This window comes from Pleurodeles waltl, chromosome 9 (genome assembly GCF_031143425.1).
Source record: "Pleurodeles waltl isolate 20211129_DDA chromosome 9, aPleWal1.hap1.20221129, whole genome shotgun sequence".
NCBI lineage: Eukaryota > Metazoa > Chordata > Amphibia > Caudata > Salamandridae > Pleurodeles > Pleurodeles waltl.
In genome coordinates this window covers 1,139,949,284-1,139,969,479 of record NC_090448.1, presented here as the reverse complement: position 1 = coordinate 1,139,969,479, position 20,196 = coordinate 1,139,949,284, and the positions used below count along the sequence as shown (strand labels likewise).

Genomic DNA, 20,196 nt, shown 5'->3' with positions numbered 1-20,196 from the left:
CTATATCACTCACAGGGCTTATTTTACTCCGACTCGTGTGAACAGGTATTTTAAATCGCCAAGACGCGGCATGCTCTCATTGTTCTTCTGTGGATGTTGACCTACTGCACATGATATGGTCCTGTGGGTCCCTGCACCATTACCAGAAGGCAGTGATCGACTGCCTCTCGGAAGGCACGACCTGTCCTGTCCCGTTCAGTTCAGTTGCCAGGTCTGTGTGCTGGGCCTGTTTCCCAGGGGTAAGCTACATAGGGCGGAGGTGCGATTCCTGGACCTCGGCTAGATAACAGCCAAGAGGTTGATTACGCGTAGATGGAAATCAGTTGACCCGCCGGCTGCGCAGGCTTGGAGACAATCTTTCGGGGTGTGGGCAGCAGCGGAGGGTGTAGCGTTTAAGCGGGAAGACGCGTTGGGGCTAAGACAGTATCCGTTATCAGACAGGTGGGAGGAACTAGAGGCCTGCCTGCGGGATTGGAGTCTAGGCTCGAGTGTGCACAAATCTGACTAGCTGTAGAAGCAGTTGCGCGATGGTATCTGGGCTGGGAGTGAGGGTGGAAGAAGGTGAATGTTTGCGGGACTGGGGCAGCCTTGGGTGTGGTGTAGAGTGCTGCATAATCGTGGGGTGACGGACAGTTGTGGCCTGCGTGCGAGCCCATCTTGCAATGGTATGGAAAAGCAATAAGCAGTGAATCCTGCACCCGAGTGGCATGCTTGAACTGCACTTTATGGCCTGTACATGTAATACTCCAGCGGCTGTTCTTGTTCATGTTTTGGTTGCTTGTTGTCTGTGGGGAGCTCACCCTATGCATTTACCAGCGATCCGTTGTATTGGCGCGCTGACACCCTGGTGTAGTTTGATGAGATAATTGGTTGTTGACCTCCCTTTGGGGCGGCTACGTGATCCGGACTCTTATGATATGAACTCTCTTGTTGGCAGTGAATTGTATCCTATCTTACGTCATGTGAAATTTGGGCGCAAAAAGGCTAGTTGAGATGACTGAAAACCTGGTTTCCGGCTGGCTAGCATACAATGATAGCTTGGATATGGGTGCAGGCCTGTGCCGTTACAAGATTCTGTTATCTTTTTGTTAATGCAAGATGCAATGTTTCTTATGCATTGAAAAAGCTCATAAACAGATGTTTAAAAAAAACAAAAAAAAAACAAAGGTGCGGTGGAGGTTACAATAGAAGAAGGTGTGATGCTGCAGAAGGAGAACAATTTGAGAAGGCTTGGGAGTGGGTGATTAATAAGAATGATAAATGGAAGACTTCAGGGTTGTGAGGTTCATTGGGGTACAGAGGGCTCATCTTGGAAAGAATCGGTAAAGGTGCAGTTCTGATGGACACTTCAAACTGCACATTCCTCACCTTTACAATGTTCTCAGGCACCACACTGTCTCCAGAAGATTTAAAACAGCAATGCTTCAGCAAGTCAGTAGGTGACACAGTGCAGCCCGTGCCAATTTTGTTCAGCTCAGGAAGGGACTATGGAGCTGCACATAAGCACTATCCCTATCCGTGGATGTCAGTTCCTTATTTTACTCACCTTTGCATGTAGACCCGGAGATAGCTCCATCTTCTTTCCCGTCACTTGACAGTTTTTTTTCTCAAAATTCTTCTTCTCTCCTATGTGCAAAAGAACAATGTCCCCTCATAAAACTACTGGGTTTAAACCTTGTATGGACTGTCGAATTCAGATGTCTGCGACAGACCTTCTCTGGTGTTTGGGTAGGTCTCAAAGTTGTGCAAGGAGTGTACCATTATGAATATGAAGACATTCTGGAAACGTGAAGGGAAGTAGAGCTGTATGTTACAGAACACTGTAAGCAGTCACAGACGTCATTTCCTAGAAGTCCTGCTCCCACTCAAAGTTGAGGGCGCAGACCTGCTCCCGCTTTCAGGGTAATTCTTGTGACAGGTCCTCGTCACAGTCAAAGTCTTTCAGTAAGTCGCAGTGGAAATACAAAGACTCATTCCCCCGTCCCACCGCTCTCTGCCATAGAAGTCACAAGGACAACTCAATCTCATGCTTTGCCAAAGAGCCAATTCTTCAAATGGATCCAGATGCATCCAGAGTTTCTGAGGCCATCGGCTACATACATATCAAGGCCTTCAAAGACGCAATGTTCAGAATCTTTGGCACTTTTACGGCTTCCTCTGGAGAACCTTCAGGTACCAAGGATCTGCAGATTCCTTCAGTCTGGTTACCACTGTTGGATCCATCCTTGGCATCATGTGTGCCTCCTAAGCATGGCTACGGTTAAACTTGCTCTGGCTTTGGAGCAGACTTTCAATCGATGCCAGCTGCAGACACCAGCCCATGGGTCGCTCCAAACGTCATATCCAACTATGAGCCGAATTTATCTCTGCATTGACCGAGGTTGAGTCCTCAATCTGTACTGATGCATCTAGTCCCAGTTCAATTTGAATCAGGCAGAACCATGTCTTTATCCCATAGCCACCCCCCAGCTCTCCAACAACTTTTCGGGTTAGATTCCAATTAGTCAACAAGGTTTTGTAGATGACAATGGAGATGAAGAGCATAATTTCCCTCCGCACATTGATTATGTCAAGCTATAATTATTTGAAGGAAGCCAGTGGGTGAGACATTTCCCCCTGACACTGGTTTTGGTTCTTCCCTTGGACCATCAACAGAATAGATTTCTTCCTGTAGTCTCAAAACAGGCAGCTGAGGTGTTACAGGCAGCATCTATGGAAGTTAAAACTAACATTCAAAAGGCATTATACAACATGAGCAGGCTTTCTCTGAGCTTCCACTGCCATTCAAGTAAGCCTTGTCGGACACCTTAATGGCCACCAGATCTAAACCTTATTCTTGCCCACCAGTGAACAGGCAGGTAGCTAGAGGCCACAGGCCGGCTATAGGTGACTGATTTCTTGACCCAACACCCCCACAACCTCCCAGACAGAAAGTGCAAGAGGACTGAAGCACTCTGGGAATTATTGTTTTAATCAGCTAGCCTAGCTCTCTGGTCAGTTAATGCCAGCTGTTTGCAAGGGAGATATTCCCATATAGTTAGCAAGATCTTTCCAGCAGTCCCAGAGGAATTTTAGAGTAACTTTGCTCAAACCATTCAGGATGATCAGGATGCAGCCAAGTGAGTAACCGAATCTGGATTGGACACAGTAGATTGCCTGGGCAGAGCAGTCAGCATTCAACTAGGGCTTTGGCATCACACATGGATAAGATCCTCGGGCTTCTCTGGTGATGTGCAGGCCTCACTGATGGATATACCGTTCTACGAATCTTGCCTGTTTGGTGACAATGCCGATTTCACACTGCAAGCAGGCTTTTGCGAGTTCCTTAGCTCTCTTGTCAAGGGCAGGTCTCATAGGGGACGACTAAAGCCTCTTCTTGAAGCGAAGGAAAGCCGGACCACTTCCTAAAGAAATTACATACTCCAGATTTGTCAAGGTTAGTTAAAGATGAGACTATAAGTGAAGCACGATGGCACAAAAAAAAAATGGATGCATTAAGTAAATCCTTCCATCAAGTCAAGCTAATCAAGAGGACAAGCAGAGGAATGAAGCTTGAATAAAGATGCAAGATACAAAGGTAAACTAGTGAACCCAACAAGCGTGCAGCTGGCAAATAAGCATACTTGGGATGAGAGTTGAATTAGTCTAGTCTCCTTTTTATAGCCTAAAACAGGAGGCATACCTGTGGAAAGAAATAGGAAATTATAAGCAGTCATCTTACCTTGGGCAATTCAAAAACTATATACTTGTAACCTTAACCAAAGGAAGAAATTCTTACATGAACTACTAAATTATTAAGCCCTAATCGTTGAAGCCGACAGCATTACTGAGACACTGAGGGCAACAACAACCTCATGGCATGTGATTCTACTGAAACTCTGCCACCAGGAAGCAAACTCTCCCTGGACACACACCGTGCAAAACTATGCAGCCTGGACCAGAAAGACAATGCAAAGCTGAACTTTGACCCCCGGTAAGCGGGTGCAAAGGCAGTTCCCTTAGCAGTTTTGCTTGTTCCAAGGCTACTCCAGAGTTTCGGCATAATGGCAATGCTGAGGCCTGTTGCCCCATAACAGGCACCACAGTTCTATTAGGGGTGGGAACAACGCTCAGACCACCAGTGGCATGAACTTCCCAGCCCCTCGCCCTTGTGGCAACAGTCTCCAGACTGCTTTAGTTTGCCCTTAGCGGCACACTACCACCATGTAGGCAGTGGTAGCAAAGTATAATGTCTGACAGGTAGGTCTTTCTAATAATTCAACGGAGCTGTATCCTGCCATTCGTTTGCAACCAGCCGCATCTTCTGCCAACATCAAAGCTACTTCTAGAACAGCATGTGCCCATCTTGCTTCCGGAACTGAGTATCTTTTAGGCAAAGGAACCGTAGAGGGGGTTACGGTGCTGGAAATAGGGACTGCCTGTCATTGCCATTATTTCCTTGTGTCGAAGAAGGACATCACTTTCCTCCTATTTTAGATCTCTGCAGTCTGAACACCTTCTTGCGGAAGTACAAATTCCAGATGCTCCTGTTATCCCTGGTTCTGTCTGCCCTGGTTCCAGGAGACTGGATGGTGAGTTGTGCAGAACACCTACTTTCATGTACCCATCCTTCAGTCCCAAAGACACTACTTGTGGTTCAAGATAGGCCAGGAGCATTTTCAAATTTCTGTGCTCTCTTTTAGCCTCATCAGTGCCTCCTGGGTGTTTAAGAAAGTGATGTCTGTGGTCGCAGCACACTTTCTAAAGTTGTGGATTACAGCTTTCCGCTACAAATACTGGCTGTTGAAGGTAGGCTTACCACAGTCAGTCATAGACCACCTATAGACAACTGCAAACCTCCTGACTTCACGGGGTTCACAATCAATGTGCAATAATCACAACTGATTCCTTTGCAGAGGCTCATTTTCATCAGAGCCATTCTGATGTTTCAGTCTCAGTCACGGGTCTCGGTGAGAGTGGATGTGAAGCTTCTTGTCCTCCACTATCCTACTTGATGACTATGCGAGGTTGTATATTCAGGCACATCAGGGAACCTGAAGTCTCAGTTGGCCCATCCTCAGAGTTACACGCCAGAATCCATTCAGGCTTCAGAGGAGACTGCAAAAGCTCTGCAATGGTGCTTGTTCAACCAGCGCAACAGCTTCTGACCCACCCAGAGCTGAAGGAGGTGATAGATGCATCATTGCTGGGAAGGAGATGTCATCTGGGAGATTTGGAGATGAGGACTCTGGTGAGAACCTGGCTTTACATCAACCTCTTGGAATGGCAGGTCATTGACCTGGCAATAAAAACCTTCCTAACATCTACCAAAGGGAGGCTGGTTCAAATCGTTGGGCACAACACCACCGCAATGTAGTACTGCAACAAGTAAGACAGCATGGGGTCTTGGGCACTGTGCCAAGAGTCACTTCGCCTCTGGAGCTGGCTGGCATGGCAGTGCATTTCCCTGGTTGTGAACCACCTGGTGTGAATTGTGAACTTCAGGGTGGACAAACACAGCTGCGGCATTTAGTGGCATTGGGCATCTTCCAACAATGCTGTGTACTGACTAGATCTTTCCACCACTGTTGAGAATGTGCAGTGTCAAAACATTTATGCACTGGAGTTTCCGAAAAAAATCTCTCTCTCTCAGACACATTTCCTCTAAAGGGGAGAAGGGTACTCCTCTATGCCTTTCCGTTGCTGCCTCTCCTACCCAGAGTTCTGAAGAACAGAAATGACTGGGCCCAAGTCATCCTATTGGTTCTGGACTGAGTCAGGAGAGTGTGGTACCATGGAATTTATGGGCATGAGCATCTGTCCTCTCATCGGGCAACCTCTTTCAGAAGACCTTCCGTTGCAGCACCAGGGTCAGCTTCTACCTTTATGTGTGGAGAAGGAGCAGCAGCGGCGGACAGTGTTCAATCTACCTCCTGTGGATGTTATTCATGCTGCGTGGCGCCCCTCCCAAAATCTATTTATTCAGGGCACTGGGGCAAGTCTGTGGTCTGATGTACAGCCCGCAATACAGAGCTGTTGCAGGCTAAACTTGCTGATGTTTCATTATTTGTTTTGCCTTTGGCCCAGCAATGACGTGCAGTGTGCACCTTTAAAGGTTATCTGTCTTCCATTGAAGCCTTTTTACATTCATCAGACCAATCGTCTTTGTTTAAATCACTTGCCATGAGGTTTTTAAAAGTTTTGATACAGATGTTTCCTCCAAAACCTTTTGTGATGCAGCAGTAGGATCTCAATTTAGCTCTGAATTTCCTCATGCGCTCTCATTTTGAGATGATGCACATCTGCGTGTTGCGTCTCCTGACTTTGAAAACTGTTTTGCTCTTTGCTGTCACTTCTGCCTACTACATAAGTGAATTTCCGGCCACATCTGGGCAAACAGCCTACAACACCTTTTTCTAGACAAACTTGTGGTGAAGACGAGAGCAGACCTTATGCCAAAAGTAGTGACTCCTTTTCATGTTGGCCAATCCATCAGCCCCACCCCCACAAACGTTCTTTGCTCCATCTCACACCTTGAAAGAGGCAGAGAAACCTCACTGGCTGGACCCCAAAAGAGCTTTACGTTTTTATAGTAATTGCACCAAAGACCAACCGGTAAATGATGAGCTCTTTGTGGGACTCTGAGGCAAAGAAAGGCAAATCAGTGTACAAAAGGACTGTCCAAGTGGCTGGTCCTCTGCATTAAGATCTGCTACACTTTCACCATGAAGTAGTAGCCATTTGGGTTAAGGGCTCATTCCACAAGGGACAAGGGTGATACCACAGCATTGGCAAGAGGAGTGCCTGTTTCAGACATGTGTCAGGCTACGATGTGGGAGTCGGTGCATATGTTCACAAAGCATTACGACCTTGACAGTCAAGTCTGACAGGAAGTACATTTTGTCTGTTCGGATCTGCAGGATTTTTTGGCCTGAGCCCTTTCTGCAGACCCACCATCAAGGGAGTTACTACTTTGGTATCTATTCTAAAGGTCAGTAATCTATGGTTCGAGGTATCCATCAGAAGAAGTTACTCACCTTCAGTAACACTCTTTCTAAAGGATACTCTATCTAACCACAAATTCCTGACTGCCCTTCCATCTCACCATTCTGTGGAATGCTCTTCTTTCTCAATCTAGAGAGGTCTCAAAATAGAGATATGTACACAGGTACCTCTGATTACAGTTGTCCGTGCGAGGACAGAATAAAAAAAGAAAGAGTCATCCGTGCGCAGGGGTTGCACTTATATACTGCTCTATTGTCTCATCCATGGTGGATCAAAGTAAGAGTAAAGCTGCACAATACGACCTACTGGCGCACAGGAGTAATGTGATTTTAAATCTTGCAGAAGCAGTCTGGCACCTTGGGATGTTCTAAAGGTGAGTAAATTGTGATTCAATAAATTATTCACCAGAAAGAGTGTTACCAAACGTAAGTCGCTTGTTCTTCTAAGGGCAAGAAGTGTTGCTTGATGAGATAAACATTTATCACTTTCTGAGAAGGGAGAAGAGACATAGCTTGATAAATCTGACTGAGATGCAGTTCCACATCTGTGGAATACAGGAAGTGAAGGGTAGACATTTCATCTTCTACTTCCAATGCTGGAGTTGACCTTTCAGACAATGCAGCAAGTCTCAAAAGTGGTGTGAGTGGACAGTAGGTGCCAGTGGAAATCTCAGATTGTCAGTCGCTCTCCATGCTTGTGTGTTACAGCAAGAGTGTTGTGAAAGTACTTTACTGAATAGGAAGATTGCTGGATATATACAATTAACTTAAAAGGCAGCACAGAAATGTCTAGGGTGAACAGAAATCCTGCACTTCCCCGCGCTGCCCCCCACCAAAAGGTAGAACTACTTGTTGGACAAAACACAGGACAAACAGACTATCCACCATTAGGAATTTGTGCTGAGGTCGAAGTGTCCAAGAAGCATTTTTGACACTATAAAAACCAAACCTGCCTTAACTTCCAAAACATGTTGCTTCATAATAGATGGGGATTTTTTGATGTGAAAACCAGCTTATGTGTACCGTGATAGAGTACTCGTGGCACTGCCATTTTGGATAAGGAGCTAGGCTCTGTTAAAGTAATTTGGATCATAGCCAGAAAGAGGGGGTGGGGGGTAATAACTCTTTTGGAATCTGAACATGTTTGGATACCATATGTGTTGTGTATAGATACAATAGTGATGATCCCCAGATGTTTGATGCTTTAGCAATAGAGTTGGTCGCTTGGCCCAGGCTTCTGCTTGTGGCCGGTGATTTTAACTGTATAATTAACTATAAAATTGACTCCACAAACCATCATGTATGCCCTTGGATGTCTAAAGGTAGGAATGCAATATTACATTTCTTGCATGCTCTTTCTGATGTCTGGCGTGCTGTCAGTTGGAACAAGCTGGTATTTACTTACTATTCAGGAGTCACCAAACATTACTTTTGCATAGATCTTCTTCTGGTTCAATCTCATTTGCTGTCCAACACAATCACTGACACATGTCCAAAGATTACTTTCAATGATAATCCACTGTTGCTTGATATAAAAGGTAATCTAACAAGGAAAGAAGGGACTTTTGAGCACTCTTTGCTGCTAGATTTGGAATACAAATGGTGGATGTCTTTGTCATCCAAGACTTTCTTTCCTTTAACATTGGCTCAACCACTTTCAAGGGATGTCACTTCTCAATGTGTAGCTAACAGAAATAGAGCTGCATGGGAAATGAAGAAAGAGGCCTTATCTGAATTCATATCTCTCGAAAGAATGCACACCAGACTAATCCATAATCATGATGAGAGAGTGGGGGAGGTAAATATGCGTCTGGTTACGTACCGGAGCTGTACTGTTCGCACACTCGGGGAGAAGGTGGCTGCTTTTCTTCAGGCATATAAGACAGCTGAGTATGAACATGGGGTACAATTAGCAAGGTGCGTGCCTATAAGATTAAGGAAACACATAGCAAGGCCACTATAAATGCTCTCAAGCGTAGTAATGGTTGACTTGTATCTCAACCAGAGGACATACTGGAAGATTTTTTTAACAAGGACTATACTCTGAAGACAATGGCGTCCCTTCGCACATGAATATAGATGCTTATTTGACCAAGGCTCATCTACAGCAAGTTCATGACACAAAGGCTAGATCACTGGATCTGGAGATCTCTGTAGAAGATGTTATGCACACAATATCATTTCTAGCTGTTGGTAAAGTTGTTGGTGAAGACTGCATACCTGCGACATGTAAGACCAACTCTGTAGATCTTCTTGTCCCCATCTTGTGTTGATGTCAGGCCCTGACCACGAGTAAGGGATTCCCTCAACTTGGAATTGTGTCAATATATCTATCTGAGAAAGGAAAGCCATCAGAGGAGAGAGTATCAGATCGACCGATTTATCTTCTCAATGCGGATGCCAAGATTGTTTCCAAAATACTGGGTAATCGGTGGGCTTCCATTATTAAGACCATAGTGTGTCCCCAACAGTATGGGTTTATTCCCTTTTGAAACACTACCACACACATTAACACTGCAATGTCACTATTTGATGCTGCTAAGGTTTTGGGGATTTGGGCAGGTATGATACTATTGGACACCGAAAAGGCTTTCAATAGAGTTTCATGGACTTGCCTGTGGGTGGTTATGAGAAAGAAGGGTTTAGACCTGGCCTTCTGTAGGTGTCAAAAGCTATTTTAAGATGATTCTGTTGCCACAGTCATAGTGAGCAGGCGTTATCCCGATTATTTACATATTCAGTTTGTGACCCACTAGGGTTGTCCAATATCTCTGTTATTGTTTGACATCTATTTTGAGCCACATCTTTTTGGAATACAGAATAATGATGATGTCAGCCCAATTATTCTTAATGGGCATGCAATCAAGACCTCTGCCGATACGTGAAGATTTATTCTTCTGATGTACATAAAGCTGTTAAACACATTGAGGTTGTGCCATTGGAATATGGTAACATTTCTGGCTACAAACTCAACATGAGGAAAAAACAGATAGAGATAAATTATGAGGTTAGGGAAGAGTTGTTGAGGGTGATCAAGTTGCCCGTATATCTAGGGTTTCAAATCTCAAGCCAGGTACAAGATATTATCTGTGTAAATGATGATGAAGTCTTGCAACAAAGTAGGGCCTTGTTGCACCAGTGACACCAGCTCTGTATTAGTGTAGAGGGACGCTGCAATATAATTAAGATGATGATATTTCCTAAGTTCCTTTTGGGATGCTGCAATATTATTAAGAAGACAATACTTCCTAAGTTCCTTTACTTGTTTCAAGCAATCCCTTAATATTCCTTTAACTCCTTTTTTAAAGAGGCTAGATTCTGTAATTAACCACTTTATTTGGTGTAATAAAAGGACAAGAAGATCGATTTGCTTTATGCAATTACCTCCACAAAAAGGAGGCTATTCCCAACTTTAAATTATTGGACTGCTTTGGGTCCAGGAATATGATTGCTGGTTTCCAATTAAAGGGACAGAGGATACTTCAGCATCTATCATCCGGGGCTAGGGTCTAGGGGCTGCTTTTTCTCCAAATTTTGATCGTAACTATTTTAAACAAGTCAAGTTTAAGGTAATTTTCGATGTCTTGAAAATTTGGTGGGAGAGGTGTAAAAACTACAGCCTCGGGATGATCAACTTTTACATAGAATTTTGGAAATATTCTTCTTTTCCTGAAATTTTCTGTGATTCAGTTATTCAGAGTTGGGCTCATAAATGTATGAGGACCTTTGGCCAACTACACAAAATTAAGGTGTTCTGCATTTTTTCTGATCTGCAGAAAAAAATGATTTGTCACAATCATTTTTTTTCAAATATCTGTAGATCTGGGATTACTTCCAAAGGAGCCTGAAGGAAACAGGCGTTAGTATCAATCATGATAGACCAGTTCTTTTAGATCTTCTTTTTCCAAAACAAACAAAATCACTATCAGACAATTTTATATTATCCTTTTATTCCACAGAGTAAATGATCTTGTTCAGCTTGCCTCTAAATGGACATCTAGGATAGGCTATGATGTTTACCCGGATAAGACTGAACAATCCTTCTCACTGGCCAACGCAATTTTGATATCTGTCCAGCTCAAAATACAACACTTAAAAATGGTTTGTTTGCTTTACCACACTCAGGATAAACTATCTAAATGGAAAGGTGGGGGGCTGGCTTCTTGTCCAAGGTGCCTGCTTCATAAAACAGATATTGTGCATATGTTTGGCACTTGACCTAAGCTACATAGCTTTTGATCTGAAATCAGTTATTTACCTGTCAAGTTGCATGTTGAACTCGCATTGAGAACATCTTAATTCGCATTGAACAGAATCTTCATGACTAATACATACAGATCTTGTGTGTGTGTGTATATATATATGTACATATATATATATATATATATATATATATATATGTGTATATATATATATATATTCACCGCTAGGGTTTGTATTGAGAATGCAAATCAACGAGTCGGCCCTCCACGAATATTTGTTGGTCACTTGTTAGCCGAGTATTTGAGATGAAAGACAATTTGGAAAGTAAGAGGGGAAAAAGGGGCAGAAGAGATTAGGAGACACTTGGGAGCATTTGGTTTTCTTCTCTGAATTAATATATTGTGTTCATTTAATTTTGCCCTTTTCAATGGTTTTTGAATTTGTGCACAATTGATTACATGCTTGTACTGTCAGCGATATACGCATACTGAGATTTAAAATTTGTTAATTTAAAAAAGTACAGTGATAGATAAGACAGAAATATGTATGTACACACACACACACATACACCAGTCCTAAATCAACATGTAATTCAATTATTTTTAGTATCTTCTGTGAGTTTACTCTGGGGAAAGCTCCTCACTAACAACTTAAATATAAACAAAGGTGTGCTCAGGCACACTAAAAGGTGAAAACTAGATTCAGGAGAAGGTAGATCAGGGACAATGTAGTCATTTGCCTTTCCAGGTCCCAAGTAACACAAGAACACATAATTTACCTAAGTAAAAGCCCTAGTCATTAGCTTTAATTTTCAGCCCCAAGTGGTATTGCTGGGCCCTGGGTAAAGTCACAAAGATGATGCACCTGTTTTTCTAACCTGAGATGCAGGCTGAGTAGAGCTGTGCCAGGACTTCTAGCTGAGTTTTCAAGGTGACCTTGCTGGGTTCTGCACATGTAACAAGGCTGTCTGAAGGAAGGGTTGTCCCTCGACCATAACTCGGTTTGGTGGGAGTAATAGGATCCATGGCTGGTATGCCTGAAGAAGATGACTGTTGGAACAATTTGGATCTGAAATGCAAGCAAATTGGCACAAAGATAAAAGTTAAAATGGTAGAGACTGTGCACCCACTACGTTTAGTGTTGAACTTTCAATACTACAGTCAAATACACTTGTAAATCCCAAACTGCTACGATCCATTTCAAACTGATCACAGAATCTTTTGTTCGAGTCAAATCTTACATGCCAAGAAGCTCTACACACCTCTGTCTATCAACAGATATGATGATAAGCCGTAAGCAATTTATTGCTTGTATCAAGCAGAGGACTAGAGACTTATCTTTGAGGACCAATGTCTCCTTGAGACATAAATAAACAAAATAACGAATAATTTTCAAATAATATTTAAACAAATCATGCATTTTGTACATTTCCAGAACAAATAAGCATTCCCAATACAATAGGTCTCGCATTTGCTTGAGTTAGAGCTATTGGCACTGTGAATTCATAACTGAACTTTTCTTGCCACACTAATTGATCAACCCTGCCACATAATTTTGTCTTTTCCTGCCATATAATTCCAGTGGCCCTTGCATTTACCTTCTTCCTCTATCTGCAGCAAAAAATGAAAATGTTGCCTTTTAGCATCCTAATTTAAATCTGCCATGCTAGCTCCAATATAATACCCCTTTCACCATCAAACCATCATAGTTGCTGGCTGGCTAACACAATTCCCCTCAAAAAGACACAAGACGGCCAAAGAGGAACTAGAAGGGTCACCCACACACATCAAGAGTGTTCAAACAGTCAGTGTAATAAGGATGTTAAATTGGCCGGAATCATGGCCATAATTGTATTAAGGAGAGATTATTAAAACATATACAATTGGAGGAGGAGCCAAGATGGTGCCGTAGTTGGACGCGTCCTGGGGCACTCCGAGACGGCCTCCAGAAAAAAGAGATCCTGTAAGCAGATATTGCCCCTCCGGGACCGCCTGTGAAGAAGAGGAGGGTTATTACACCCTCCGATCCCCTTAGATCCAGCGAGGTCGGCCGAGAAACGGAGATTGGCCCTCGTGATGGACCGGGGGAAAAAAACAGATTGGGCCTGACCAAAGCAACCCGCCGTAGGAGGAGAGAGCGGAACGGAAGAGCCCGAGTGCGGGAGTGTCGGCTGATCCTGTAGTCAGAGGCCGAGACATCCAACCGGGAGGAGGACTGGATTGGGGTTCGGCGGCTTCGGAGTCTCACGCCTCGGCCTGAAGGTGAGGATAGGGAAAGCTGAGCCGGACAAAGCGCAGATAACGGCCCGGCAGCGCAGTAAGGCTGAGAGGAGAAATCATGCCTGGGGCCCCGGAGCTGTGAAGGACCCCGGGACTGGGAAATAAACGAGCGTCCCACAAGGGTGAATGAGAGGGTCCCCTGCCTGGGTCGGTGGAGCTGAGCGCGGCCGCGGTGGTGCCGATCAGGCCACGTAGAGGGGAGCCGACGGGAATTAGACACAGTGCCGCAGCTCCGGCGGACGAAAAGAGTGGCTGCGCACTGGTTGGGCGGTGGCCCTGACCCTGCGGCATCCTGGGACAAAGAAGAGAGATCCAGACAGAGGGCTCTGGAGGGGATTGAGGGCTAGAGGGCTAGAGGGGCGCATTGTGTGAGCTGAGGCGCCTCGGAGCAGACCGAAGAAGCTACACCTCCCTGATCAGAAACTGAAAAGTGCCCACTCCAAGGGGTGAGTGAAGAGTGCTCCCAAATGGGAATACATGACCGACTGATGTGCGAGCGCAGCTAGACCTCACTGGTGCAGAGGGTGAGATTGACCGAAGACCTCCCCGTAGACGCTTGACTAGGACGTATGAGAAAAGTGGAATTGGAGGATGCAGCCTCGGGCAGGCAACTCCGACCCCCCCGAGAGGTAAGGCCTGAGAAGGCCCCCGGGAATAGGAGAGCGTGGTGCGAGCTACACATTGCAAAGTTTGAAGAGGCTCGTCGGCCTAAGCTGCGATAAACTCAGTATTGTTCCATCTAAACAGTATCAGAAGATTGCACTAGCGCAGGACCTAGGATCCACGGTCCGGAATGGCCTCGCAGACGGCGGTAGCGGACACTGGATGGCACGAGACAAAAAACCCAAAACACCCCGCCAGGGCAAAATGGACAGATACACAAAAGTGGTTACCCCATCAGTCTCGGTCGCGGAGGTAACACTGCTCAGACAGGACTTACAGAAAGTAGCTGAGAAGGTCACAACAGCAAAGGTGCGCATATCAGAAGTAGAGGACACAGTTAGAAGCCAAAGGAAGGAAGTATCGGAGCTCAAAGTAATTAACAAGGATGTGATGTGGCGCCTGGAGGACTCAGAAAATAGAGCACGCCGTAATAATCTCAGTTTTGTGGGATTTGCGAAAGGGATAGAAGGAACGGATATGAACGGCTTCGTCATGATATGGCTAAAGAAGATCCTGCCGCTAGAAAAGTTATCGACATGCTTCATAATAGAGAGAGCCCACAGAGCACTGGGTGGGAAACCGCCCCCAGGTACCCCCCAGGCCAGTGATAGCCCGTTTTCTTAACGGATAGAGACACAATCCTAACGGAGGTCCGAAAGATGGGAGGAATCAGACATGAAAATTTGAAGATACTACAGTAGTCTTCCCGGACTATACCAGAGAAGTGCAAAAACGAAGACGCCCTTTTGAAGCGGTCAAGGCCAGGCTCCGTGGCCTTCAGCTTGGATATATGCTCCTCTTTCCGGCAAAACTAAAAGTTATGTTTCAAGGGAAAACCTTCTTCTTTCTGTCCTCCGAGGACACCTGGGACTGGATTGAGGAACGACCCCGGCTCAGTAGGGGTGGGACTGCGAAGTCTGGCAGGATACCTAAAGAAACTGATGGGGCGAGACCCAAGGAATGGTCCCTCCAGGTGCGTAGAGGCAAAAGACGACAGAGAATGGGTAGAAATACACCCTGGAGGAATCCTAGAAGAGCTGAAGGGAGAGCAGACACTACAGACTCAGAGGGAAACTATGATGGAAGGACCCAGTCTCAAAATGAGCAATCTGACGCCGATCAGCAGACCCCAAATGGGAGGCCTGGTCTGGGGGAGAGCTCCCCTCACCCATTGCTGAAAGCCATAGACAGAATGGAGGTTGAAAGAGCCTCATAGACACTTAGAGATTCGGATGGGCACCTGCAAGATTGAAGAAGTTAAAGAATGGTGAGCCGTCTCTGCCCTCCTCCGAACCCATAAAAGGACACTCCCCCTGCTTTCTGGGGTGGTTTGAAAGTTTTTTCATAGTTATACATACTAAGGGACAATAGGGGGTGGAAGGGAGGGCTACAGACCTCCGGACTCTAGTGGGGCTGGGACATGGAAGAACAAGCTCACAGGGACCCATGGGAGGTAGGGCGGGGGGAGGGCGGGGTATCTAGTTCTCAATGGTTGTTCTACATACTATTTATGTTAAGTTCTCCAACTAGCTTAAAGACACAGGCAATTATAGCTCAATCTCAAAGGAAAAGAGAGAAACCCTACAGAGCACAGAAGGGTGACACCTTAGACCCCAACTGGCTGAGTACCTATAATGAAAAGACTCCATACCTGAGATGACCCCCAAACAAAGGAATAGGGCGACACTCCTGGAGAGTGAAGGGGGATTTAGCGTCCTCACATGGAACGTAAATGGACTAGGAGATAAAGTAAAGAGAGGTCTAGTCTCCCAATATATCAAGCAACAGAAACCAGACATAGTACTTCTACAAGAAACGCACCTGAAAGGTACAAAATGTGGTTTTCTAACAAGAGGCCCCTATGTAGTACTGGCGCATGCAGGGTACACGTCAGGTTCTATAGGGGTGGCAATACTGATCCGTAAGACTCCCCCCTTTAGGGTTACACGTAGATGGGAGGGCACAGATGGACGCTTTGAAGGAGTAGAAGGCATATGGGGACGGAGAGAACTCCTGCTCCTAAGCGCGTAAGCCCCTCCGAGATTACAGGCCCCTCTCCTTGAAAAGATTGCAAAGATACTACTACTATCTTCCGCCACCCTACATATCCTGGGAGGGGATTTTAATGACGTACTGGACCTAACACTAGATAGATCGGGGGAAACTCGGATGGCGGGTTGGGGCACCACACTGTATGATTTTGCAACCTGCTTGGGACTAACAGATATATGGAGAAGGAGACACCGGGGGAAAAAAATAATCATACTTCTCGGGAGCCCATGGGGTCTTCTCTCGCTTGGACTACATTTTTGCACCAGCGGGGGAAATAGGTAAGATACAAGGGGCGGAATATCTTGCGAGAGGATTGTCAGATCATTCCCCCCTGTTGGTCACTATAGGAGGGAAGTCTGAGGAAAAAAAAGAGCTGGAGACTGAATCCATGGGACATGCAAGATGGAGAAGTGGCAAGAGGTTTAAGACTGGATACTGACCTATACTTTAAAGAAAACGAAGGGTCAGTGAGATCAGCAGTGATTTAGTGGGAAGCAAACAAGATAGTGCTTAGAGACAGTGCGCAAAACCTAGCTGCCCAAAAAAGACAGAGATAATAAGCAATTAGATGATATAGAGGCCAAACTCCTGGAGATAGAAAGAAAAGCGATACATACGCCCACAAGTTCACTACTGAGACTAGAGCTGGCGAAAGTTGTGTATAAGGAGCTAGGAGAGGGGGCGGGCCCAAGGACCCACAGATGGCGCACGCCTGAATTTCTCACTCTGGAGGGGCCGGCGAGAAAGTGTTCGGAGACGCGCCTTCTCCGGACCTATTGAGGTCCGAGCGGAGGGGCTGAGCCGGAGGGAGTGGCCGAGCGTGTGTGGGCCCTCGCGGCGACCCCGTAGTGCGCCGGGAGGCGAAATCGGCCCGTTGGCGAGCTCGGGGGCCGGAGGCCTGAGCACGCGGCCGAAGCAGCGGCCTCGCGTTGAGCCGCGATCCGACATGGCGTGAGGGCAGACGGCGCAGAGAGGCGGGGGACCCCGGACGAGTCCCCCCATGGCGGCGTAGGTGCCGGAGGGGGCCCGAGAGCCCGAGAGTGGTCGCGCCCAGTCGGGGTGCGGCGAGGCAGCGCTCCTGGAGGCGGGCGGCCCCAGGAGAATATGGGGGCCGGCCCGCGAACGAGGTTGTGGCCCCTGGCGGGGCTGCGGGCTGAGGCGGCTCGAGGGCGGTCGGCCCGAGGACAGCGGGGGACGCCAGAGGAGTCCCCCCGCTGTGGCGGAGTTGCCGGATAGGGCCTGGCGGCCCAACTGTGGACACGTTCTGAGGTGCTGCTCCTGGACACGGGCGTGGCCCCAGAGAGGATTGGGGACGGCGCGAGGCCGAGAGAGAGAGTTGGAGCAACGCGACGCCGGGGTGACGGTGCGACCCGGGAGCAAACCGCGAGGCCGTTTGACTGGAAGTGGAGCTCAGGGCCCTGACAAACACTGAAGAAGCGGAGTGAGTAGAGAAAAACTGACCCTGGTGAACCCATGTAGACATTGGCGAGATTGTGGCGGGACTGGTGGTCCGTTGGAGTTGGGTGCCGGAGTGGAGCGGCCCGAGACCGCGCCTACCTGAGACCCCTGGGTGCTGACTTGGAGTCCGGGGCAGGAGGATCCAACTGACAGGATCAAGCCAGCAGGGCAAAAGGATCAGTCGGTGGAACCGGTGAGTGGCGGATCGCGCCCTGGGGGTGAGCAGTGCGTGGAAGGCCCAGTAGATGGAATTGCGGACTCCCCCGGGCGCCCTGGAGAGCCGGAGACCCCTAAACGAGTAGGACTGGGAACAGTACAAAGGGAAATAGCCCCAGAGGGGTGACTTAGGGTACCCGGAAGTGTCTTTGGTGCAACAAGGAAAGCAAGTGGGAGGCAAATCAGAGCCACGAAGAAGGGTGACAGACGCGAGCCTACGACGCACTAAAGGGCCCGGAGCTGAAGAGACTAGCGGTTAAACAAAGTGTCAGCGCGGAGCCCCAGGTGCCGTGGCCCGAAAACAGCGGGTCCTGACGGGGTGCAGGGATACAGCTGAGGATCAACCGGGAACAAAGGTGCGGCCTATGGTGAGTGGGGAGTGACGTCCCGGAGAGGAACTATAGACATCGCTGGGGCCGCTGCCGGGGCCCCTGGGGCGAGGCTCGCAGTCAGTCTGATGTCCCCCAAGAGCCGCCACAAGACCAGAACCATGGACACTGCGGCCCCGGCTGAGAGCGGGGAACCGGGCACATAGGACCACACACAGGTCAAAGTCCAGGATACTCTAGATAAAATACTCGGAGTGATTGAGGACACAAAAGCAACGTTGCAGCGGGAGATCAGCCAGGTCGCGGTTGAGGTGAGCCTACTGAGAGCGGACCACCACAAATTGGTAGACAGAGTCAAAGAGACAGAAACCGCACTGGTGGACATTGCACCAAAGCAGAAAGACTTGGCGGCCGAAGTGACCTCCCTGGTTGACAGAGTGACGCGCCTCGAAAAGAGAGCTGAAGACGCGGAGGGGAGGAACAGAAGGAACAATGTACGCGTGGTGGGCCTCCCGGAGGGGGCTAAGGGGGCGAACATTGTTGAATTCCTGGAGAAGTGGTATAATACGACAGTGGCGCCCGGGCGCCTGACTCCTTTCTACACGCTGGAGCGGGCGCATCGGGTGCCGGCGAGACCCCTTGCTCCGGGCAGGCCCCCCCGGGCCGTGATAGCTAAACTGTTACACTACAGAGACAGGGACACCCTCCTGCAGAGCGCCAGGGAATCGGGCCCATTTAAAGTCGCAAACGGGGAGGTGACACTATTCCCAGACTTCACCCTGGAGGTACAAAATAAGCGAGCTTCGTTTCTGACAGTCAAGAGAGCCCTAAGGAAAGAAGGAATCCAGTACTCGCTACTCTACCCAGCCAGATTAAGGGTGATGCTGGAAGGGAAGACAACGTTCCTCCAATCCCCTGAGGAGGCGTGGGAATGGCTGGAGTCACATAGCTCCCAGGCGGGAGGGTCCACAGGAGAGGGCGCGACTGGGGGCAGGGCTCGTCGAGCTCTGAAGGGAAGGAAGTTCAGAGACCGTAGACGACTGGCGCCTACGCAAACACAGAAAGAGAAAGGAAGGAAGGAAGCACTGGAAGCAGCAGCACGCATGGGTGGTGAGGCGTCCCCCCAGGAAGGCTCTGGGGATGAAACGGATGATACACTGGTGTCCTCTGCGGGAGACCTAGAACATTCAGCCCGAGCTCCGAAGGTGACCCCACAAACGGCTGACGAACTTGGCTAGCCTGGACCTGCGGAAGGTACCGGAGACAGGGCATGTCATGGGAACTAGCGGCCCCTCCGGACTTGGCCACCCCCCCGGACCAGAACCTCGCCTATCTAACAAAATGGCGAGTACTGCTGATAAGAGATTGAACAAGTTGCACTGTTGCACAATTTGCTGGGCAACCTACAGGTTTAGAGGCGCCCTGGGGATCGGGAGTTGGGACACACAGTTAAAAGTTAATATGGCAAAGTGGGTGGCGGAATTTGATTGTTGCAAAGTCATGAATATGTGGAAAAACAACTCTGAGGCTTGGGAGAGCCGGGGACAATGTCACCAGACTGAAATTATGAAATGGCAGATTACAATCTCATGACCTGGAACGTTAGGGGGATGGGCAGACCAGCTAAAAGGCACAAAATACTCTCTTATTTAAAGAGAAGGGGTGTACAGGTGGCACTACTGCAGGAGACTCACCTGGCGCCTGGAGAGGGAGAGAAGCTAAGACGCAGGTGGAGGGGGCAGGTGTTTGCATCGGAATACTCAGCCTACGCAAGAGGTGTATTAGTATGGATCAGAGCGGGGTCCCTTCACAATGATTTCTTCCAACATAGACCGGGAGGGAAGATTTGTGATATTAGAAGGGAGGCTACATGGTATACCGATAGTTTTGAGCTGCATTTATGCCCCCAACCAAGACCAGGTACCCTTCATGTTGGGCCTATCGAGACACCTCACACGCCAATGCGCCAGAGAACTATTAGTAGGGGGGGATTTTAATGCAGTGCTAGACACA

The 20,196-nt window shown here is 47.7% G+C and overlaps 1 protein-coding gene across 1 annotated transcript in view; it reads right to left on the bottom strand.

Annotated features, from left to right (window-relative positions):
• CDAN1 (codanin 1) overlaps window positions 1-20,196 on the bottom strand; it is a 219,765-nt gene that overhangs the window by 140,062 nt on the left and 59,507 nt on the right. The window contains exon 4 of the mRNA XM_069208913.1: window positions 12,064-12,254. Coding sequence (XP_069065014.1) covers window positions 12,064-12,254 — 191 coding nt within the window. The remainder of the gene's footprint in view (window positions 1-12,063; window positions 12,255-20,196) is intronic.